Source organism: Takifugu flavidus, chromosome 15 (assembly GCF_003711565.1).
Source record: "Takifugu flavidus isolate HTHZ2018 chromosome 15, ASM371156v2, whole genome shotgun sequence".
NCBI classification, from domain to species: Eukaryota; Metazoa; Chordata; class Actinopteri; order Tetraodontiformes; family Tetraodontidae; genus Takifugu; species Takifugu flavidus.
This window is the reverse complement of record NC_079534.1, coordinates 2,168,563-2,192,106: the sequence shown is the minus strand read 5'-3', so window position 1 is coordinate 2,192,106 and position 23,544 is coordinate 2,168,563. Positions and strand designations below refer to the sequence as shown.

At 47.2% G+C, this 23,544-nt stretch overlaps 3 protein-coding genes across 3 annotated transcripts; 2 read left to right on the top strand and 1 right to left on the bottom strand.

Moving 5' to 3' along the window:
• Window positions 1-1,108: 1,108 nt before the first annotated feature.
• On the top strand, window positions 1,109-3,182 carry LOC130538692 (transcription factor HES-1-A-like). The gene is made up of 4 exons (XM_057056540.1): window positions 1,109-2,038; window positions 2,138-2,233; window positions 2,305-2,392; window positions 2,510-3,182. The coding sequence occupies exons 1-4, from the start codon at window positions 1,928-1,930 to the stop codon at window positions 2,959-2,961; spliced, it is 747 nt and encodes a 248-aa protein (XP_056912520.1). The 5' UTR covers window positions 1,109-1,927; the 3' UTR covers window positions 2,962-3,182.
• A 4,601-nt stretch (window positions 3,183-7,783) lies between these two features.
• Window positions 7,784-9,963, bottom strand: zgc:153913 (carboxypeptidase N subunit 2). The gene is made up of 2 exons (XM_057057423.1): window positions 9,821-9,963; window positions 7,784-9,720 (listed from the first exon to the last, which is right to left on the bottom strand). The coding sequence occupies exon 2, from the start codon at window positions 9,713-9,715 to the stop codon at window positions 8,159-8,161; it is 1,557 nt and encodes a 518-aa protein (XP_056913403.1). The 5' UTR covers window positions 9,716-9,720; window positions 9,821-9,963; the 3' UTR covers window positions 7,784-8,158.
• A 334-nt stretch (window positions 9,964-10,297) lies between these two features.
• cldn1 (claudin 1) lies at window positions 10,298-11,831 on the top strand. The gene is made up of 4 exons (XM_057057424.1): window positions 10,298-10,631; window positions 11,039-11,203; window positions 11,318-11,402; window positions 11,519-11,831. Exons 1-4 carry the CDS (start codon window positions 10,409-10,411, stop codon window positions 11,679-11,681), a joined length of 636 nt encoding a protein of 211 aa, XP_056913404.1. The 5' UTR covers window positions 10,298-10,408; the 3' UTR covers window positions 11,682-11,831.
• Window positions 11,832-23,544: the final 11,713 nt, after the last annotated feature.

The window sequence follows — 23,544 nt, the reverse complement described above, 5'->3', positions numbered from 1 at the left end:
TTTGTGGCAGCGCTTTAGTGAAAACAGCGCCGATAGGTTGTAATTTATTGCAGCGTGGCCTCTCCTCATAAAAGCCTCTCATCTGTCCAGAGCATAACTTCAGCCTATTTAAAAAACTCTTGTTAAAACTTCCAGTTAGAAGATTAACTGAAGGCTTTAAATGAGGAGAAGAGTCAAAGAGTCTGCGGTTTGGAAATATTTCAACTGGACCAAAAAGAATGTCTGTTTCCATAAAACAGTGCAATTCTTCAGCTTTCTGAACTCTATGAGGATAAAACCGTTCGTGGCTTCATGTCTGAGTGGACCTCAGTGGTGCTTGAAGTCTTCCTCGCACAGATGGGATGATGAGGAGAGGATACTGACCTGTCTTTTGGGGTCATTTCACCTCTGAGGATTTAAGAGCTTTACAGGGGGCATTTGAAGTCCATCAGGGAGGATAGAGCCATCTTATGATGAAAAAGATATCTGCTAATAAATACATCAGAGCGAGATCAGGTCACCTCATTGATGCTTGATAGTCTGAAGGTCCTGAATAACAATAAAAATGATGAACAAATCAAAGTAAATTAAGGAAAAGATAATGAGTCATAAAATTATTTGGCATCAAGCTGATATTTAAAGTATATATATGCACGACCATCCGCTTTAAATTCTAAATATTATTTAGAACATGTAGTGGTCTTTTCTCTACAAATAGCAGAAATTACTCAGGTTTTTCCTTCAGAAATATTAGCATAGAAGCAGATTCAGGCAAGCAGGTTGCTGACAGCCTAATTTAAAGCACAGTATAAGTTGCCCAGTAGTAGAGCTGAAAGAACTCTTGCAGTGAAGGAGATGTCAGAGTTCACGGCGGTGACGGCCAGCGGTGAGCGCTTCAGATTATCTTCTCTTGGCTGGACACCAGCTCTGGAGTGTGTCAGGGGATTGTGTGTTCAGATAAAACACGGAGCCACTCACTGACCCTTAAAAAGGTGTGTGTGTGTGTGTGTGTGTGTGTGTGTGTGTGTGTGTGTGAGAGAGAGAGAGAGAGTGTGTGTGTGTGTGGTGTGTGTGTGTGTGTGTGTGTTGTGTGTGTGTGTGTGTGCGTGTGTGTGTGTGTGTGTGAGAGAGAGAGAGAGAGTGTGTGTGTGTGTGTGTGTGTGTTTGTTCTTGTACTTGCTACATATTAAGTACTACAGTGCATTCTAATAGCAATATTCCATTTTTATAGAAATGTAGACATTTTGGCTGGTCCTCACAACTTCAAAACGACTGTTTGAGGGTTTTAAGGTTGAGGTAAGAGTTAGGTTAGGGTTAGTTGGTTAGTTAGGGATAGGAGCTGGAGAATGCGTTATGTTTGCGAAAGTCCTCTCAAAGATAGAAGTAGTGCAAAGTGTGTCGGGTTTTTTTTTTTAACATGTTTTCTAGTGTAGATTAGAAATTATTACTCATTTCGACTAGCGCGTGTTCAGCATATTTGGACAAAACTCAGTTTTATTAAAATGATTTTGGAATCATTACATCAATTTAAATTTCCACTTGTTTATTTATAATTCTTTAAACACACTATCGATTCATTAACGCTTAGCTGAAACTTTAATTGTGAAGTTATTCTGTGCGTAAAATCATCGGCAGCATCCAGACACGTAACCAATCAAGGCGCGAGCTCAAACAAGCCCCCCCTCGCGCTCCGGTGCGCTGTCCCGCGTGCCGATTGGACAGAAGACATCCTGAGAGTCCCACACGAGCCGCTCGCGTGCAGCCACAGCTGCGCGGATAAAACGGAGGCGCGAGCGACGAGCTGCGCTCAGAGAAGGAGTCAAGGCGTTTCTGCTCTGCGGAGGAATTTCACCGCTTTCAAGTGTTTTAAGTGTTTAAAGTGTTTAAAGTGTTTAAAGTGTTCGGCTTCTGGTCAAGTCTCGCTTCTGGACTATTTTAAACCAAAACGATGCCAGCCGGTACTTTTGAAAGATCGTCTCCCTCCGCCGTGGCTGCCACACCGGCAAGTTCTGGAGAGTCCACGCCGGAGAAACACCGCGCTCTGTCAGAAAACAGAAAGGTAACCTTTTTAAACGAATGCACTGCTATTATTCCGCTTTTACTCATTTAAAGCAAAGTTCAGCTGATTTGTTTTTTTGTTTGTTTTTTAAATTAAAAGTCTTCCAAACCAATTATGGAAAAGCGGAGACGTGCGCGCATCAACGAGAGCCTGGGCCAGCTGAAGACCCTCATCATGGAAGCTCTGAAGAAAGATGTAAGGATATAACCGTAACCATATGATTTATCTATAAACGAAATTAGATTATAATACGTGTGCCTGTTCAGAGCTCCAGACACTCTAAACTGGAAAAGGCAGACATTCTGGAGATGACAGTGAAGCACCTCAGGAACCTTCAGAGACTTCAGCTGACTGGTGAGTGCCAGGGATGTGCTTCCTCCCTACTTTTGAAGCAATTGTCATCAAATCCGAGTTTATAACCATAGAATATTCATCTGTATTGTCATTTTAAATGTGCTCATTCCTCCTCAGCTGCCGTGACCACAGACCCGTCGTTCCTGGGTAAATACAGAGCCGGATTCAGCGAGTGCGTCGGGGAAGTCACCCGTTTCCTGTCCACGTGTGAAGGGGTGCACTCAGAGGTCAGGACTCGCCTCCTGAGTCATTTGGCATCCTGCGTGACCCAGATCAACACCATCACCTTCTGCACACCGCATCCAGGCACATCTGGACTGGGACAAACGGGCACACAGATGCCGGCAGCTTCCGCTGCACGGATGCCCTGCAAAACCGGCTCGGAGGTGCACTTTACCGCAGAGGCGATGAAGCTTTACGCCGGCTTCCAGGTTGTGCCGACGCCAGACGGACAGTTTGCCTTCATTGTTCCCAGCGCAGCTGTGACGCCGCTGGGTGCACAGAGCGGTCATCACCTGTCACCTGCGGCACCACCGGTCACCTTAGATTCTGTGTGGAGGCCGTGGTAAGAGATCACCTGGAGGACTGTCGCGGCTTTTTTTTTGTACATTCTGTAAATGTTTGCCTATGTGGAGATTCATTAGGAGATTCTTTTGTGCTTATTGTGGCTTTCCCTCCTGACCCTGTCATATATTTACCCAGGACGTTTGAAAATCTGGGGGGGGAATGGAAAAGCACTGTATTTTTTACTCTAATAAAATGTTTTTTATGACCTTAACTACAACTCTAACTGCGATGGTGTCTCTGTTATTGGTTAGAGTTTTACAGACCTGTCCTGGAATGTCCTGGAATGTCCTGGAATGCCCCCTATAGTAACCACAAAGCAATATAAGGGGAGCGAACTGATGCTCTGAGTTCTGCACAGTAAATGTCAAAATCAGAAGGTATCCAAGACTGTAGGAATGCGTATCTCATAAAAATACTTATTAAACACCGTTTCAAGCGGCTTGGATACCCCAAACACTCTGATTTACATGCATTTTTTGTTAATCATTGACTAATTCTTCTGAGTTGATTTCAAGTGTTGCCTGTTCAGTAGAACCCTCATATGATGTCTTCAAGAAGTAGTAGATTTCTTCTTGTTTCGCTAAAGCAGGCAGGTTCAGGGACTTGGTCTAAAATACTTATGTGCCTAATTAACACATCCACCCCCCCCCCCACACACACACACACACACACCACCACCACCCCCCTGCATGACCCGCCACACTCGAGCACCCTTGCTTTCACCCTTTCACCCTCTCATTTGTGCAGCGCTGGTGTTCACGACCTGCCCTTCGCATCCAGTCACACGCATTCACGTTTGGAGTTGGAGGACACTTTCACACGACTGCAGGATTAGTGATCAAACCTCACAGTATTTAGAACAACGGCTCCTCGGTCCACGTCCACGTCCTGAATGAACCGGGACAGACGACAGACAGGATCCGGGCGGTGATCACAAATCTTAGGGATAAGACAGAGCAGATAAGAGTGATTGATGACCTGAAGGTGTATTTTCACCCTAGTTTACTGGCGGCGGTTGCAGAGTCGTCCCGGTCATTGTCCATTTAACGGGCGGTTGAGGGGCTGACGGTCTCAGCGTGTGTCCTGAGCGTGGTGCTCACACAGCGGGACGCGAGCAGAGCGTGACCAGAGGTCACAGGTGCCCCGCTTTCGCAATCCACAGACAAGCGCAGCCCCGACAGCGTGATGCTTTGAGTCCTGCAACCCGTCAACAGACCTGGCAGGTCGTCACCAGAAGACCGGGCCTCCCTTTGATGGCGTCAAACTGGGGCACCTCCAGCAGGCTCAACAGCCCCCGGACTGCTGCGTTGTTCCTGATTGACATTCATGGAATCTGAGATTAAACTGGAAATAAATGTGTCGCTGGCAACTTTGTTTCCAGGGTCTCCTTGGTCTTTTATTTATCTGCTGCAAAATCAAAATCTGCGTAAATGCAGAAGACCCCCCCCCCCCCCCCCCCCCTTGATAACTTTTGCAAACCCCTTTGGGTGCGCAAATGATACAGTCAATTAAGTTTACATCCCTGTTTTGGCCCAGCTGGGAGAAGACTGGCAGTAAGTAGGACTTAAAGACAAAAATAAAGCTCCCCCTCCTATCAGAGCATCCTTTGAGAAGACCCTCCCAAACATAAAAACAAAGCCAGGCCCCTCAGTGGTTCAATGGCTCCTCTCTTTGTGGCCCTCTCCATCTTCATAAAGGACCTTCCCCTTGTTTATCCAGGAAGAGGTTTAATGGTTGTGAGAAGGAGGAGGAGGCAAGGAGGGTGGGCGGGGGTCCATGCTAGCTGAAGAAGGCTTATTGTTGCCCGATCCCAGAGGTCCTGGTCTTAAAGGCTGAGAACTCCTCAGGCCAGGCTGTTCTCCTCAGACTAGAGGAGCCGTGAAGTGCTGACGGCTCGTTCCGTAACCGCACCTATAGGTGACGGAGCGCGTGGAGTGGGTTTAATGGTGGAGCCCCAAAAGGTGACATCTTGAGGCAATTTGTGCTGAGTACCGCACTGGTTCTGTGGAATCCCCCCTTTCTGCCCCTCCCCTACAGGAACCCCACTCTGATGCAGGACTTTCCCAAACGGTGTAAAGCAGCCAGTAGTAAACAGCAAGCTTCTGATTGATGGCCTTCCCCTCCCAACAAACACAGTGACACTGACAGAGTCCCCGCTTACCCGTAAACCCCCCCAACATTCACCGGAAAACGCCTTTGCCTCCTCCGCCGCGGGTGAACTTACGCAGTATTGTCTTTAGGGTTGTTATGGCGCTTGACGGGGGTCCTGAAGTCAGCGCTGGTTCACATCAAGGCTAATGAATGGATTATGCCCTCGATATCAATGGTGAATGGACAATGCCCCTTGTCCCGCCGCTTCGATTCGCCCCTTTTTGATTTAGCTGCTTGTTTTTGGTAAAACTCCACAACGTGCCGGAGGAAGTCAAAGCATCCGCGGGGAGAATTTGGAATCAGTGACACCGTGACACTGGAAGCGGTAAATTTACGACTTTGCAACCCACTAATTGCAACGATGGGAGGTGATGGGATGATGGGAGGTGCAGCCACTGCTGGTCCCACAACATTAGGGTGGACTAACGTTCATCATTGGTTCCAATCCCACTTTTCCTTCCTTTCTCTTCCACCACTCCATCATAAGTGATCACTGGCTGCCCTTTATGGGTGTTTTCTTGTGCGTCAACTGGCTGCAACATGACTGTGATTGTTGATTTGAAACAAGCTTCCATCATCACCATCATCATCACCATCATCATCACCATCATCACCATCACACTGACAAAAACGACTCTTGCAGGAGTCCTTGTGAGTTATGTTCCAATTCCTCCTTGCATTCATCTGCTACCCTTCCTGGAAACGAATGAAACCCAGACAATCACCACTGATTGTGGTGATTTGCAGCATTGTCGGCAGAGTGTTTCCTCTCATATTTGCCCGACGCCGCGTTTCACTCATATTCATCTCGCCGGGAACAGTCGAGCTGCTCCCATGGTGAAACAATGGCCTCTTCGTGAATTACTTCTGCTGCTGCGCCATGAAGTGTGGGGGGAGTTTTCAATTACTTTCAACAAATCTCCAGGTTTTGCTGCGGTCCTTCGCGCACAAAGGCGAGCTGCATGAGAGCCATAGATCCTGATTCATTCTCCATAATTGTAATGTGATGATAAGGAGCTTATAGCCTCTTGTTATCCACCAATAGGGACGAGCAGGACAAAAGCCCGTGCACCACTATGCTATAGGATTGCCATTCTGGTGACATCTCTCCATCCACTTAACACGCCGCATCAGGTCAGCTGTTCTTAATTTGGTCAGCAACACCTATTTAGCGTCCACTGAGGGGCATCTGTGTGCACTGAGGGGAAAATATTGACCCTTGTTTGTCAGCAAGACTCACGTTTTGAATGTGCAAAACGGCCTATTTTTGTCCCTGAGGTGTCCAGGTCACTGTGTCACGGAGGATGTGCGTCGACCTGTCACGGGCTCCCAGATGCGATCTAATTGATCTGGTAATCGCGTCAGTGAGTGTGATGGCGAGCGCGGCGACGGATATCGTCAGCGTTAATGATAGAGACATTCTGGATGATGTCACGCGCTTCCAGAGCTATTTTACACGTTCGGATCAATATCTTTTAAATTCCTTCCTCGCGCACTCACTCTTAGATGACCTTTACTCCTTGTCCCAAAACCTCTGCCCTGCCCTCAGCGCCGCCTTCCAAACTGGTCCAGTCTAAACACTGTGGGAATAGTGGGGGACAACCCCCCCTTCTCCTTCCCCTCCTGCTCCTGTCCCCAGTGCTTTGTGTTGTATTGGACCTTTTTTTTGTCTTACCAGATAATGTCTGCACCCCTCGGAGAGCTGCTGTGCGTCCAGCACTGACTGCCCACCAAGGAGGGCAGAGATGAGTTACAAGCGTGGGGGTTAAGAGGTGCTTTTCAGCCCGCACCAGAGCTGTTCTGGCACCCTGCGGCTGCTTGCTGGGCATGGAGCCTTAGTGACAGTGATGGATGTTGGCTCGTATTTTAGCACTAAGCACAACTCAAACTCACAGAGCGCTTTGAACCTTTAGACTGAGTCAGATCGAAGACAAATTTGTGGTTAGCTCTGGTTACTCTGAACTCTACGTTTCAAGTGCTTTATCAAATCGCCTAGCCGTATGCTAATTAGCTTTTTTCTCTTTTGGTGGTTCTGCAGGGCCATAACGATGACTCGTTTGTGCACAAGGACCTTTAAACTATGATAAAGAGAAAAACTACAACTAAAATTTCCTTAAACAGTTATTTTGCCATATTTTCTCTTTTATACATCTTATCCTATTAAAGTCTCTCCATACACCCCCCCCCCCTCCCCACCCACACTTTAAACTACCTACTTTACCCTTTAGTTTTGGTCAAGTGAGGATTACCTCCTCAAGGGCCATTCCTCCAAACTTTAGACAGCCCTGATTTTTTTGTCATGTGAATTGGGACAGACTTGGACAGAGGACCCAATGGACCCCCTGCCCTTTGACCCTTATTAACCTCGGGTTAGGGTGCTGTATTCAAGGTGTAGCCATCTGTGTGCCTTGTTGTGTCAAGCCTTCCCTCCTCCCTCCCTCTTTATCATCCCCGCCACTGTTTAGGAGCAGTCAAGTGATCCGAGGAGGACTTTTAAAACCCCGGGTTGACAGGAGAGTTCACAACTTCCATCCTGTCTGTGCACCAGAACGGCCCCAGCACGAACACCCTGACACACACACTTTTATTATATGATATTCCATTTTCATAGTACCCTCCCCACATCATCCATGCATTCCAATATCTCACAATTTCTCTGGCACTGCTTTGACGTCTCTTTTGCAAATTTATTGATTTATTGAAAGTTCTTATTGACTGGGAATTATGGGACATTTCGAAGCGAATATGACAGTTGATTCAAACAATTCATGAAGATCTTCAACATGTTGTGTTTCAAAACTGAAACCAAACCTTCCAAAACCTCTGAAAGAGCAAAATCAGAAAGTTCTGGAAATGCAAGATACAGCACCAACAACAACCACTCAGCTGAACTATGAACCCCGGGGAAGATTTGTCCAGCTGCGCTATCGCTCAGCTGTTGAGTTAGTGGCTTGTTTACTGTAGTGAATTGATAATCTGACTTTGTATGGAGGCAGGCCAGGTGAATGAGGGCATATTTGCGCTCTGGACAAAGTCTGCTGATGAGAACTAGTGAGCAGGCCGTCCGACCGTTGTCTCATTCCTGCAGCTTGAAAGCTCAGGCTGCAAAACGTGCTCCATGACGCTGCCGTCGTCCTCCTGAAACTGCACCTTCACCGTCATTTGCGAGCATTTATCCACTTTGCACTTGATGACCACGGTGTTATTGTGAATTTCCTGGCCGCAGCCTCCAAACCCGTTAGACAAGCTGCAGACCAGCTGGTCCCTCTGGATGGAGGCGACCGGCCGCCTCCTCAGAAAGCCGGGGCTCTCGCACAGCATCCTGTCCAGCATCTCTATGTCCTGGCTGTTACTCAGCACCCACTCATGCAGGTTCCACATGTGGCAGTCACATCTCCAGGGGTTCCCGTGCAGCCGGACTGTGATCTGGATGGTGAAGGGGTCAAAGACCCCCGCTGGTAGGGTCTCCAGCTTGTTGTCAGAGAGATAGAGCTGTTCAACTAGAGCCTGGTCCTCAAACATTTTGGCGTCCAGCTCACTCAGGTGGTTCTGGTTGAGATGGATTGTCCTCATGCCCAATAGACCGGTAAATATTGTCCCAGGCAGAGACCTGAGCTGGTTTTCAGACAAATCCAGATTCTCCAGGACTGTCATGTTCCAGAAAATGTCTTCCGGAAGTGTGGAGAGTTGGTTCGACGCCAGGATGAAGTCAGAAATAGATGACAAACTTCTTAGAGAGTGCAGTTCTCTCAGCGCGTTGCCTTTTAGGTTCAGCTCCTTCAAGTTTGAAGCATTAAAACCAAAGGCTTTATCACTGAAGGTTGTAAGAAGGTTCCCTCTGAGGTTCAGCACCTTCAGTTCGGTCAGCACAAAGAAGATGTCATCAGGGAGTTCCGATATCTTGTTCCCCTCCAGATGAAGCTCCGTCAGCATAGAGACATTGTGAAACGTGTCAGCGGTGAGGTTGCTAAGCAAGTTGTTGTTGATTTTCAGTATTTCCAGTCTTCCAAGCCCAGAAAACGTCTCCCTCTTCACTCCTTTCAGCTTATTGAGGGACAAATCCAGGACAAGCAAGTTATGGAGGTTCCCAAAAAGAAACGGCGGCAGATCTGAGATGATGTTTCCCCTCATTTCCAGGGTTTCCAGCTGTTTCAGAGAGTCAAACGTGCCCGCAGCCGTGCTCTTAAATCCGTTGTAGTTCAGCATAAGTCTAGTCAAATTTCCCAGCTTTTCAAAAGTGCCTGGAAATAAATTGTCCAGCCGGGGGCTGCCGCTGACTTCCAGCTCCCGCAGCTCCGCCAGATGCTCAAAGGCCTGCGAGTGAACACTCCGAAGAGCATTGTTGAGAAAGACGAGCTTAGTGAGCTGGGGGCTCTCTGCTAAAGTGTGGGAAAACAGATACTGCAGGTCTGACGACATTAGTATAAACTCCTTGACTTTCCTGGACACATTTCTGGGTAAATATGATATTCCTCCGTCTCCACACAGGACCTGAGCGGGAGTAAAACAATGGCATCTGTAGGGACAAGAGATCTGAGCGTCCGTGTTTGCCTCCTGACAGACGAAGAGCAGCAGGAGCAGAGCCAGCCCCGGAGGTTTCAGCATTTTCACTATCCAGACAGGAGGAAAGAAGAACAGACGGGAAGGTTTCAGCCCAGAGGGAAGCCTCAAAGTTATGTTATTGCATTTGGAATGTTGAGTACAACTCACCTCAGTCCCGCAGCGATTCCCTTCTCACTGATGCAGCAGGCCAGCTGACAAAAAGTGCAAACACACCAGTGAATTAGGCAAGACGGAACCTTTGGTCAGTGGCCAGCTGCTGCCGTGATTTCCCCTTCCCACTCTGAAAAAACAGACAAGTCATTTAAACCAAAACTAAAATAAAAATCAGCCCCCAGATCAGAATATAGTCGTTTTATTTGTTCCTATAAATCAGAACTTTCAGGGAAACATTTGCTTGAAAGGTGAAAGTACTTCATAAATATATATAACTACTAAAATTCTGCCTCTAAATGGCACATTTTATACAAAATAATAATAATCAGACACATTCAAAGAAAAAGAAATAATAAAGAAATAGCTGTGTTTAAACTGCACCTGGCTATTGTGTCCACTAGATGGCATCCTTCTCCGCCCACATGTCCTGGAATTCCAGGACCCTCCCTGTCCTCCAGGGCAGGCTGATGATGCACAGGTAAGACCCACCGTTTGGGGATAGATCTGAACAGGAACTGCACCCAGAATATCCTTCCAACCCCCAACACCATCATCTGCACTATATCTGGGACATTTCCAGCGATGGCCAACGCAGGCATTCAGCTCCTGGGCTTCAGTTTAGCCTTCCTGGGGCTGATCGGAACCATCGCTTCTACCATCATGGTGGAGTGGAAAGCGTCGTCCTATGCAGGAGACAACATCATCACAGCTCAGGCGATGTACGAGGGCCTGTGGAAGAGCTGCGTCTCGCAGAGCACGGGTCAAATTCAGTGTAAAGTTTACGACTCGCTCCTCCAGCTGCCAGGTGATATTTCACTATTTCTGTTCATTTATAGCTTTAGTACAGAAAAAAATACCAACCACTGATATCATATTGGAGCAGAAAGCAGCTTTTGTGTTGAGTCTCATTGAAAAAAGACAGGAACTTTGGAAATGTTAATATGAGGGTGTAAAATAGTGTTCAGGACCACATAAAAGCTTTATTTAAGTTGATTTTCTGCTTGTTCAAGAGCTCAGACGGTGGCCTTATCTCCCACCCTGAGCTCTGTCTGCGTGCTGGGACACGCCGCTCAAATTCCACCCGCTCTTTCTGAGCAGAAACACAAAAGCAGAAGCCAAACGAGCTTGTTTGATTGATAAATTAGCTGGCAAGAGTCAGTTGATTTAACTGGAGGTGGGGGCTGGGGTCACCGTCTGCGTCTTCATCTCCAGGCATCGTTCAGGGAACTCGGGGGCTGATGCTGGCGTCCGTCCTGCTGAGCGTCATCTGTCTCCTGGTGGAGATGGTGGGCATGAGGTGCACCACCTTCATGGCAGAGGAACCGGAGCAGAAGGACAAAGTGGCCCTGGCTGGAGGGGTCATCTTCATCATCGCTGGTCAGCCTCTCGTGCAGGACTTGGCTTGTTCTTTAGCCGAGAGATGAAGAAATGATGAAATTCCTGCACCTTTTAACCTGCGCGGCACGATAACACGAGCGTTTGGTTTCCCAGGTCTGCTCGCTTTAGTGGGAACGTCTTGGTACGGTCACAGGATCGCGAAGGAATTCTACGACCCGTTTACGCCCACCAACTCCAGGTGGGTTCTTCTCCTGACAGCACCGGGGTGCACATGGAGACACTGGCCCGACGCACGGCCCTTTATTATGACATCACTCAGCTTTGATGATTTTAATGTGACCCTTTTTCCAACAGGTATGAGTTTGGAAGTGCTCTGTATGTTGGGTGGGGGGCGGCCTGTCTCACTCTAATAGGAGGGGGCTTCCTGTGCTGCAGCTGCCCCAAAAAGGGCTCCCAGAAATCTCCACGTTACCCACCAACCCGCTCCTCGGGCCCGCAGGGCAAGGATTACGTCTGAGGGAGTGCCTCCCCCCTCCAGGCTGTACTTGGAGAGGAGCGTTAAATCGATGGTGTACATGTTTATTTGCTTTTATTTGCAACTCTGCTGATATGTTTGGTGTGTTTTAAGTTTTCTGAGTTAATAAAATTCATCTGCTTAAATCGGGAATTTGGTGGGGTTTTTTTTTTACCTGTCCAGCTTAATTTAACAACATCCAGGTATGAAGTCAGCCTCAGGGGAAGATAAACCAAGTTTCCACAGCCCAAAGACTCCTGTCCCGACATGTCCGCTCTTCTGACTCCCTGGAAACAAGACTGCGAAGAATTTCCCCTCACTTGCAACATAATGGCCCCAAAACAGTAACTCCAGCATTTGGTGACTTAAACCCAAAACGAATACTCCAATTAATTGGAATTCCTTCCATGAGTTTGTCTGGCTCATCTTGTATTCGAGGGCTAGTCTCAGTGAGAGGATGGCCAGATTATAATGATGACAGGATGGAGACATGGTGAGCTGTCTTCCTTTAGTACGATCTAAAAACAAGCAGGTCATTTCCCCACATATTGTGAGCTAATAGGAACTTACGTAATACAGTATGTCGCTTTATGCTTTAAGACCTGTGATCTTTGGAAGATCCCTTCGGAATCTGGAACGTCACCAAAATTCAAGCAGATCTTCCTTGGCCCCTTATCATTGTATAATGGAAATTTAATTTAAATCTGTTTAGAACGTTTTTAGTTATTTTGCTAAAGGCAAGAACAACAAACGCAGCAGGTAAAAGCGATTATTGCGCCATCTAGCGGTAAGATTGGGGCAAGAGAATCTTACACGCTGGTGTAGAAACTACAAATAGGGGAAAAACTACTTTATCAGCCTATTCTAGTGTAAAATTTGTGCCACAGGTCATCGGTACAATGCCAAAGGTAAACTGAATGAATGAAAAAAGAAATGATGTCATGAAACAGAATAGATGTTTTACCACAGGTTTTAATCTTTAGAGTTATCAGGAAAAGTTAAAGGGAAAAAAATCGCTTTTTGTCTTTTTTAAAATGCATCCATTTATATTTGATTGTTGCGATCATTGACGTTTGTTTTCATAATGTACAAAAACCAAATAAATCAAAGCGGTTGTCATTGCACTATGAAAACGGATGACGGATCCATAAAGCTGAAATCAGAAATTACTGGGAAATTATATCAAACAAAAAAATTCAAACGAGAAATTGCTGATCATTTAAAATGGGATTTTTGTGAAATATTCGATCGACTCAGGCGTTTAATAACAGTGACGCTGCACCGCCGCCAGAGGGCGACATTTCTACTGTTTGGGTTATATTTATTTTTTCTTCTGGCAGTAACTGTCAACGATCACTTGACTTCTGATGTCACTGACAGGTGGAAACTGAGATTACAAGATTATGAATCCGAAAGGTTAAGTGAGTTTATAAGGTTAATTACTCCACACCAAAGTCCATTAAAATGATGGGAATCTTCACATCCTTCAGGTTCTGAATCAGACCTGACTTTTTACAAAGTCAGTGAACAAATGTCAAATAAAAGGCCAGAAAATTAACTCAGGAAAGAGTTAAAGCCAAAACTTGTTTTACTTTTTAAATGTAGCCTCTTGTGTATGGAAAATTCTGCAGGGAGAGACAAAGCAGACAAACTGTGCTAGAATAAGGATTAAGATAAGGCAACACTGGAAGCGGATTAGTGTTGTCTCCCCAGGCCCCGACACAACCTTCAGCATGCTTAGAAAGCGATATTGTGACATCCTGAAGATTTGGCAGCATTAACGGGATTCCCATCACTCTCCTGTTACATGTTACGTTCCAGAAAATAGTGTGCTGCATTCAGAGTTTGTCACAAATGTCTTTTAAAAACCCACATAAATAACTGTGTATGCGTGCTCAAAATACATATGGTTCATCTATCAGCTTCATTTGAGTTTTATAAATGATTTATTTTACACATTCATTAATTATGGTTACAGTTAACAGAGTTTACCCACAGTAAATGATGGGATAAATATATTAGTATTAGTATTTCTAATTATTTACTATATTAAAATCCCCCCCATGTAAGAGTATATGATCACTATAACTACATGTTAAACAGTGTTTGACGCGCTAATGTCTTGCAGTTTGTATTTCCGCCACTAGAGGTCAGTATGTACGGTTTTAAAAAACTGAATAATTTATCTTCCCGGATTTTGTATAGTTGTTTTGTTTGTTGGTTGGTTTGTTTGTTTGTTTGTTTGTTTTTAAAGAATCTTTAAAAGGTATCTTAAATTTGTCAGCGCACCTTTCTAAAATAATATTTTATTATCGGGTTAGGATGCAATGACCTTTTTAAGACATAAGCCTTTGGCTTTTGGTTTTCTAAACTTAGTTTTAATCTACAAATAAAAATAATCCAGTGTAATCACTGCCATTTTTTCTTATAGCTGTCACATTTAGTTTTAGTATTTTTCTATAATATTTCTGATATTTTGCACCCATCCGATCATTGAAGCAGTAGCGCTTTGAAAAACTAAAATCGAACAAATCCTTGCTTTGCAGATCTGATTACGGCCGCGATTTCTCTGGGATCAGACGTGACCTCTCACCCGGTTCGACTCTGCCATGTTGCCATGTGTTTCATATGCCAGCTCTCTTTCAGATCAGAGGACCTTGAGAGGAAGCTGTGCCCTAACCCTGACCCACTCCCTGTTTTTTCTGCTTCTTCCCTCCGCTCATGGGAGTAAAAGGACCACCGAGTGGTCAATATCGAGCATCTGAATCAAAGTCAGATTGATTCAGATGGGTTACATGAAGACACGCTCACGCTGGGGGACCAGAACACCAGATAATCCCTGAAGCTTAACTAATGAGATCAGCCTGACTTTGAGGTTCCATATTCGGCATGACAGGAAGTCCCAGTGTCTGCTGCCGCTTCCACGTTAGCATGTCTGCGTCGTCATGTGAGCCTCGCAAACCCTTGTGGAATCAGCACAGGTCGTTATCGGATGGGTCAGAGCCAAGATGACACCCCTCCCCTCCAAAACCTACGTCACCGTCCACACAGACGAGGGTCTCCTTGGGAACCGGGGTCTCCGTATAAGCTGTGTGGGGAGCAGTTAAAATCACGGTGTTCATCTCTGTGTCCTCCTGGCAGCAGTTTGGTTGAGAAACATTTATTTTCGATCTCCTGAAGGGCTGAAATGTTGAGAAGAATGTTAGCGACCCACCTATCATGATGTCAGAGTAGAAGGCCTGGGATGGATTTCAAAGGCTGGGGGGAAAGAATGCAAAAAACAATGAATAGTTTTTCCTTTTTTTTTTCTTTTTATTAGGGTGGTGGTGCAATTCCGCCCTGATTAAGAGAGAAATATCTTAAGATTAAGGAAGTTAAGAAAATCTAATCTTGAATTTAAATGGAAAGGGCGGGGGGGGGGGGGGGAATCCCCTGGGGGTCAAACTGTGGCTGCGGTGCGTTGATGCACAAAGACTCTGGCAGCCGTGACGTTCTGGCTCCGTTCCTCTTCCCTTCTGATCCAGAACTACTGGAAAGCCGGATCCATTTAAAACACTTAATTCTATCAAAGTGCAAAAGCAGCAGAAACGGTCACCATGACGACGACCCCCCCACCCCACCCCTCACCAATACAGCGGTTTGTGACTGAAAGTCCCTCCAACACCTGATAAATGTTTGATTAAGATGTTTAAGAAGGTTTTATAAGTTCTCCTGGGTCAGAAGCCTGAAAATGTGGGTTTGGCCGTGCGACTCGCTGCTCCTGCTCCGGTTTTATGGGAACGGCAACACTTTTGTCCTCCCAGAGACAACGAAATGTTCCACATTTGGCCGCGGGGCCGACAGATCTTTACGACGCCGCCGACCAGAACTAATTCCAAGCGAGGGCTCAATTTACGACCTTCAACAAATATTTCCTTTGCCGTGTTTTTCGAAAAATGCCGAGACCTCCCAGCACTTGTAGAGTTTTCCGGGTGGGAAGAACTCAGGCCGCACAGGCCTGAACCCTGCAGAGGAATTTATCTTCATCGGGCCGTCATGTGAAATTCATTTCTCCACCCAGATGTCTACATTTTCTGCATGATCAACAGAAATGAATCGCATGTATCTCTGCCCCCCGCCCGCGTTGCTAACGCAGCTTGTCGTTGAACTTGTTGTGTACTTTGTGTGATCCTAAAACCGCCTGCCGCTGTAAGCATGTGACACATCCCAGATCTCACCCCGGGACACGTAAAATACGCGGAGCCGTTTGGGCATGAAAGAAGTAGTTGTTGATTCCTTATGTGATTAATTTAGTCCACACGAAACATGTGACCGCAGCAGGTTGTTGATCTTAGCTGATCTTTTATGTCCCGGTGTGTTGTGGTGTGTTGTTGCCTCACGGTCGTCAAAGTTGTGATGAAAAACAAGGGGAATATGAGTTTGATGCACAGTTTATGGTATGTTGGCGCATTCAATTAGCACGCTGTTTCATCTTAGCAAGTTTTATTAAAGGTTGCCAGGCTTGTTTCCACGGTGACGCGAAAAAGGCTTTAGAGGCAGAAAGGGTGGCGCCCACCTGGACGCGTCCAGCTGGTTGAGTGGCTTTTGAGTCTTTCGCTTTAGTTTGGGTCATTTAACGTTAATGTTTTAGCAGGACGTGCTGAGGCAGCAGAGCAGCACGCAGGTGACGGAGGCTCAGTCGCCGGGAAGGACGGAATTTAGATTTATGAGGAGAACGGCAGCTGGGACCGAGTGGAGATGGACCGCTGGAGCTCGCGCCCATGGGTAAACTGAGGCCGATCGGGGGGGATCAGAGGGGAAAGGAGAGAAACGGGCCAGCGCAGGCTCAGCGTCACCCTCTCTGTCAATGTCAAAGGCTGACCCCAGGCCAGCTGCTGCCCTTTCCAAGACTAACAGGCAAATATTTAGAAGGGTTAAGAAGCGTGCACGCTTAGAATTGAAAACACGGAGCACAATTTTCTCCTTATCTGTCAGATGGAGTAGATAGAGATAAAGGCTCAGACACATGGTGATTCCTGCTGATAATGACAGATGGGGGGGTTGTACAAACAAAGCACCAGAATACTCATTCTGCTAGCAAATTGAGGACATTTTGGTGTGTGTGTGTGTGTGTGTGTGTGTGTTGGGGGGGGTGTCATGGTTGTCCCCACATCTTTGAAGGTAAAATCAATTGTTTTAAGGTTGAGGTTACAAATGGGATTAGGTTAGTTTTAGGGATGGAGTCAAGGTAACAGGTCGTGTCCCTATAGAAATACGAGGATGTGTGTGTGTGTGTGTGTGTGTGTGTGTGTGTGTGTGTGTGTGTGTGCGTGTGCGTGCGTGTGTGTGTGTGTGTGTGCGTGTGTGTGTGTGTGTGTGTGTGTGTGTGCATGGTGCACATTCAGGGTGTAAAATCTGATCTCTTTTCATAACTGACTCTCCAGCATTCAGATCTATATCACAGCTGATATCAACAATATATAAACAAGGAATGAAACCAAAATAAATGATTAGAACGAGGCAGCAAGTCGTCCTTCTGGGGTGAAATAAGGACAAAATACTATTATTGAAGAAGATACAGCCTTTTATATCTGCTGGGAAAACAGGAAACATGTTGGAATCAGGTCGCGCTGTGCCAATAAAGGAACAATAATTCAATAACGTCAGTGACTGCAATCTAAATTTAATTGCCGCAGACAAAGCCATCTGAGGCAGTCACGCAAAACTAATCGCGTCTTCTCTCGAAGTTTATGCAATTTTCCAGTTTGATTCACTTTACGAGGACCATGTGAGCCTCGGCGAGAGGACAGAGAGGTCCAGGCAGACGATGGCAGGACGCTGCTGGACTATTTTAATCTGGCTCTGCCTCCAGGACACCACCGCTCATACACCTCACGTCTCTGTAATGGCTGTAATTGGTTTATCAGCGCTGGGAAACATTGCCGCAGTGCCCATGAGCACCTCAGATCTGTGTCTAAAGCGCTCCCTCGTGTTCATGTGTCGAGGAAAGGCTGAGGGCCGTAGCTTCACGCTGGCCCGATAACGCCTTCCAGATTCCGTAAATCTAATAATGGCGTTCTTTCAAATTTAAGAAGGATCTGCATTCAGGCAGTGCTTTGGAAAAATTAAAAAATAATTGAGTCAAGATGATCATCTCGACAGAGGAAGGAGGAGACGGGGATTTATCTCCCGTCCAGCGCCGTCCAACTTTGGTTCCAGTGTTGTCAATTTTCGACTTTGCATCTCACAGAGACTCTGAGTTGAATACTAAAGGTCGTCCTTTAAGGGAGTAAACAGCTCAATGTTCGCTTCCCGGCACCGATTATGGACCCTGGAGAGCTTCGGGTGCTAAGCCCAGTCTTTGCCTTGGGCCACAGGTCACTAAACAGCATTGATGAGCATTAATGAGAAAATTGGAACGCTTGCTGCTTCGTGGTCGTGACCAGTGTCGAAGCCATGGCGATAAGACGTCTGTAGCTGGGATGGAACCATTGGGGGGGTTGAGGACAAAAGCTCTTTTTTAGTGGTCAAGTAATTTAATTAGGGGTGTCGGGGAGACTCAACCCGGGGCAGCTGTGACCTTCTGGGACATTAGACGACGTGGTCAAGAGTTAATTACAGTGTTGTTACCTACACTCCCCAATATCCCCAGTGGATCCTCGACGTGGGGAACTGACGCTTTTATGCACCCACAGTTAGATCAAGGGGTGATTCGAGTTAGAACGGCTTTGATCTCCTTTGATCTCAGGTTAGCGCGCCGTCGGACATCTGGCTGTCGGACAGGTTGCCTTTATAAAAAACACCCGTACGATTCCGACCAGTTTGCAACCTGGTGGCAACACAAAGCGGCCCCTCTCTCCACAAATGGGATGTGAACACACAAACAAGGGCCTTGTTTCCTGGAGACACCAGCACGGGAACAGCCGCTACGCTAGGTTCCAGCGTGGATTACCGACACCGGCTTGCGTCAGTTTGGATCCCATTACGTTTCCCCTGCTCCTCGGAGCGATGTAATCCAGTCAGGGGATGATGACAAACAGCCAGTCGCCCGCAGGTGTCAAATGCGAGATGGTGCGTCTGGCTGGCTGTTACCCAAATAACCCACGATGATTAGTCTCACGTTGCACTACCCTCTTTCACACCTCCGGTGAGGAACTTGTTTGCCCCCGGATCAGGTTACCCTGGAGCCCTGTGAAACCAAAGGGATGACCTGGAATTCTATCCTTTGACCCCGGCCTGAAAATGCGCCTGTGCTGAAACTGCGCAGGCCCCATTGGCTCTTCCTTCCGTCAGTGCTGGGTTTGAGTCCCGCTCCGCCTCTCTTCCACCTCTGTCTCTAGGAGAAATCCGCCGTCAGGAACTCCGGGTGTAAACAACGCTGCATATCCCACGCAGTTGCACCTTCACGTCACGGTCCCCAAACTGGCTCCACCACCTCTGCACTGACCTTGAATGGTGGGAATGCGAGCCACAGTTGACACGAGGCAAACAGAGCGTATTTTATTTAGGAGCACAGCGGGCGGCTATTAAAGTTACGTTTAAAAAAGAAGGGCTCGTTGTGCGGGCGCTGTACGAGAGAGCGTGGAAAAAGGAGCTTTTACACCATAAATCTGCCTCCTCTTGGCAAATATGATGTGACACAACAAGGTTTTTGTTCCTTTTGGCTTGTATTCATCAATAAATCCTCACCCATATGTCAAAATGCTGATATTGTCCTGCAGGTGGAACATAAACACTAAGGAAAACACACCATAAAATCTTACACACTCACAGCCTCCAGCATTAAACAAACACACCTTTGCACAGTGAAACCTGATCCGAATGTGACGTCCAAACTCCCAGAGTGGGATTCAAACCCAGGACCCCTCGGGTGGGAGGGAACCCTGTTGAAAACTGAGCAACGCGTTTATGCTTTCGCGCTCGTACATTTGTACTTTTTTATTTGGGAATTACTTGAGACCTAGACCCAAGTTTTGCTGCATCACGATGTGAACTTCCCAAATCTCAACCGTATTAACCCAGTGATGAGCAAACAGCCTGTGGCTTGCTGACTTGTGTTTGCAGTTACAGATTACACATCTGAGAGAATCTGCCTGGGTGTGTATTTAATTTGGTGTGATTAAAACAATTTCAGACAGAAATTTAGCTGACAGTCGGCGAATTCCTGGAAGCTCTCGCAGGCAGCTGTTGCAGACCGGATAAATATAAACTACTGTGCGTTTGTCTCAAAAACATGTTTAAAAAGGTCAAAAAGCAGAGGAGGGCGCTTCAAAAGCCGTATGGATGATTAAAAACATAACATCTGCTCCCATTGACACTCCCTTTTTTCCATGTTGCTCCTGCATTCCTGAAACACTCATATATTACAAGTGTCAGACTGAGAGGCGGTGGGTGGGTGGGGGGGCACTTGAATCTCACACACAGCCCTGTAGAGTGCAGCGTGCATGTGCTGCTCGTTAATATCGCTCGCCTGAAAATGCTCACCTGGTTCTGGCTCGGCCTCGACGACCGCCAAGTTCTTAAATACCTGAGCGCTCGGTTCTCTAACCTTCCTTTGTTTGAGGGCAGATGCTCGTTTGGAACCCATAAACGTTCTCTCGTAACAGGACAGCGTGTCAGTTTGTCTTTCCTGCGCCGAACACCGAGAAATATGGAGAGAGGGCGCCGGTGGGCACCAGCTGGGCTCAAGGAAGCCCATCTGGAGCAGGGTCTCGGGTTGCACAGTGAGAGGCGCCAGGGGGAGCGAGGAGACCACCTTCATGCCCGTCGTTAGCATTTTGCCCAGGATGATCTCCCGGAGACATCCGATCAAAGCCAACACGTGTTTCTGCAGAGATGAGCCTGCATGCATGTGAGGAATGCTCCCCTTCTGGTTAAACCAATGGTCGCTTCCTAAAAGCCACAATGAGAGGAGATGTTGTCGCTGGGATCAGAGTTTAAAACAGCCGTCCCGAGGCAAGAGCGAGATTGATTGCAGTGCCAATGCTACGCTAGCTTGCACTCCAAATAAAACTGTGGTGTTTCTCACTTAATAAATGATCTATTACCGTTGTAAAGCAAATGGGATTTTATCCCGCGGGAGCAGCTCTGACGCAACACTGATCAGGTTCAACCAATTCTGTGCTGCACAAAACAAGTCAAGTTTCCTCCTGTGTCATATTTAAAGCTTAAACGTAAAGAAATTCTTCCCCGAGAATTCTTTCACCCCCTCTCAGCGGGTCGGTGCGTTTGTTAGCAGGATTACGCAGAAGTTCTGGATGGAAGGACGGGGCATTGTACTGATTGGCCGTTGAACTGAAGTAGATTGTGAATTTTTGATATAAGAGGGCGACAGGGGAAGCGTTTGCAGCCTCGGAACGCTGCGAGCTCGGCTTGTGCGTCCTTTAATTACACAGATGTAGCGCGTGGCTTTATGCATCACATATGGTGACGGTTTGGCGTTGAAATGTATAGAAATCCGGAATGCGCCGTTTCCCTGGCTTCCGAAAATAAGAAGATCTTGGGCCCCTGTTATGTAATGCACACTAATCAGTGGTGTTTACGCCAAATTAGCTCAGATAGACACCTAATAGCATTAGCTCTGCGTACACTATGTTCCCTAGGCTTATTTAATGTCTTTAGCCACCTTCCACATTCAGTCATTTGAGCTCTGAAGACACACACACACACACACACACAAACACATGAAATGTCAGTGATTGAAAGAGTGCTGGGGAATGGGGACTGAGCGACTGATCCCTTTTGGAAATAGAACCCCCCCCCAGTCATGGGGGGTTACATTATAAACCATTTTGACGGTCGAGAGGGAGACGAGCTGGAGAGACATTTAATTCTAAACCTCACTTTCTCGCTCACTTTCCCTCGCGCGCACGTACAGCCCTCTTGTTTTTGTGCTGAACCTGCCCCCTGGCCCCCTCCCCCTGTCCTCCTCCCCGGGGGTTTTGCCATAAAACAACAGGGGAATCTGCCATGGTGACCTGACGTACTCTGGTACTTTTCCACAGATAACATCCAGCGAGAGGTAAAGTGTTGCAACACATGTCCGTGTTGACTCTGCATTCTGTGCAGGCGGCGTCGACCTTACTTCAAACGCCACCCCACCCCCCCAAAAAAGAAGCTTTGGTCCATTTAGGTTATGGTTTCCTGACAATGCTGTATCCAGGAAAGATCAAAGAGCGGCCGTGAAATCAAAGCAGGAGACCTGAAACCCGAGAAAGTTCAAAACACGTGAAAGACACGTGGAACAGCGTGTCACTTCCTGCTGGACGCACCTTACGCGAGAAGGCTGTGCCCGTTAGTATTTCCTCAACATGCACGCTGAAAACATTCACGTGTCACTCCTGGATTCCGGGAGCGTTGGCTTTGATGTCATCGCTGCCCGGAGCTGCTCCTTTCTATTACTTTTAATGGCTGAGCAACAGAATTTAAGGCTCGTTTTCAGGTCAAATCCAGTGGCGCATCATGTCAGATTTGCACGCGGCTCCGCTGCAGTGGTGGCGCTGGTCGGCTTCAGTCATTTAAATGTCTACAGCGCAACTTGGCGAGCTGCTATCACTTCATCTCTGGAGGGTTTTGTGGTGAGCTCGAGCGAGTGTGCTCGCAGCCGAACCCGCCTGACGCTGCTTTCGAGTCAAACCGCGCTCTTGTTTTTGTCCTTGCGGTGTTCTTTTTTACTGTCTTCACGTATATCGCGGCCAAAAAAAGCATTTCGAAAAGATTCATGCAGACGCCTCCCCAGAGAAGCGAGCTGGAAGCGTGTTAACGCTTGACTGCCTTTGCTGTTGTGACACAACTCACGGGTGATTATGAAATGGTCGGTTCCTCTTCTTTTCAGCTGTCTCTGCGGCGGATTAGGCAGGTTTCCAAAGTCAAATTTAGGTAAGCCCCAGCTGCACGGACGGGGCAGAGCGGCTGCAGGGCTCAATCGGATCCCGCACATGCTAGCTCAGACACATCTGCAGAATCAAGTCTTTTAGCCTGGTTGAGGCTGGAATATGAGTCAGAGGAAGGTGGGAGGTCAACGGGTCGGGGATTAAAAATGCCCCCCCAGTTTTGACTTGAACCAATGACACACACCGAGACGGTCTCTCTGAACCGTCCCCAGAGACCTGCTGTTCGCAGCCTGGATCGCTACTCATCATGAGGCCAAGCCTGGGGGACAAATGTCTTGAGGACAGACCGAAATAGAACTTTTGAAACGGGAGGAAAAATAAAATAAAATAAAACCCTCGCCGAAACACAGCTGAAGCCCGATGGGCGCCCTCGAGGAGAAGGACGGCGCTCTCGGTCCGGCGGCTCCAAATGAAATTCCTGACCTCGGTCCAGTGCAAATGTTTTGAAGAAAGCTGAAGCGAACGGTGCACGTGGAGGAGGAAATTCCACCCAGCAGACGTGCGCCACCGATCGCAAACATCTATTTGTGGTTATTCCCGCAGGGGGGGGGGGGGGCGATGCAAATATCTGCAGGCTCACAAACATCAGATCTTTTTTTTCTTTTTTTTTTAAATTCTGAAAGAATTCCATCTGCTGTTTCTCATGTGCAAAACAGCTCGGTATCGTCAGCGCGCTTGATTTCCAACTTCAAGTGCACGAACCGAGTTGAACTGGTTCCTTCACCTCCTCCAAGCAGCCACGTCCGCCGAGGCCCGAGCTGCTTTTGCACAACTCCTCTTTAAGGACGCGACCTTTGCCCCCTGTCAGGCAGCCATGTGCCTGGGTCATGTTGTGGAACAGCGTCCACGTCCAGGCCTCATGCAGGGTCAGCTGAGGATGGAGGGGTGAGGCTGATCCTAATTATCTTTCAACGTGCAAAGCAAAGTAAAATTTTACATTTGAATCAACAGCGAGTTCCTGATTCGCTGCCTCCTTCATTGATTACTGATATGCT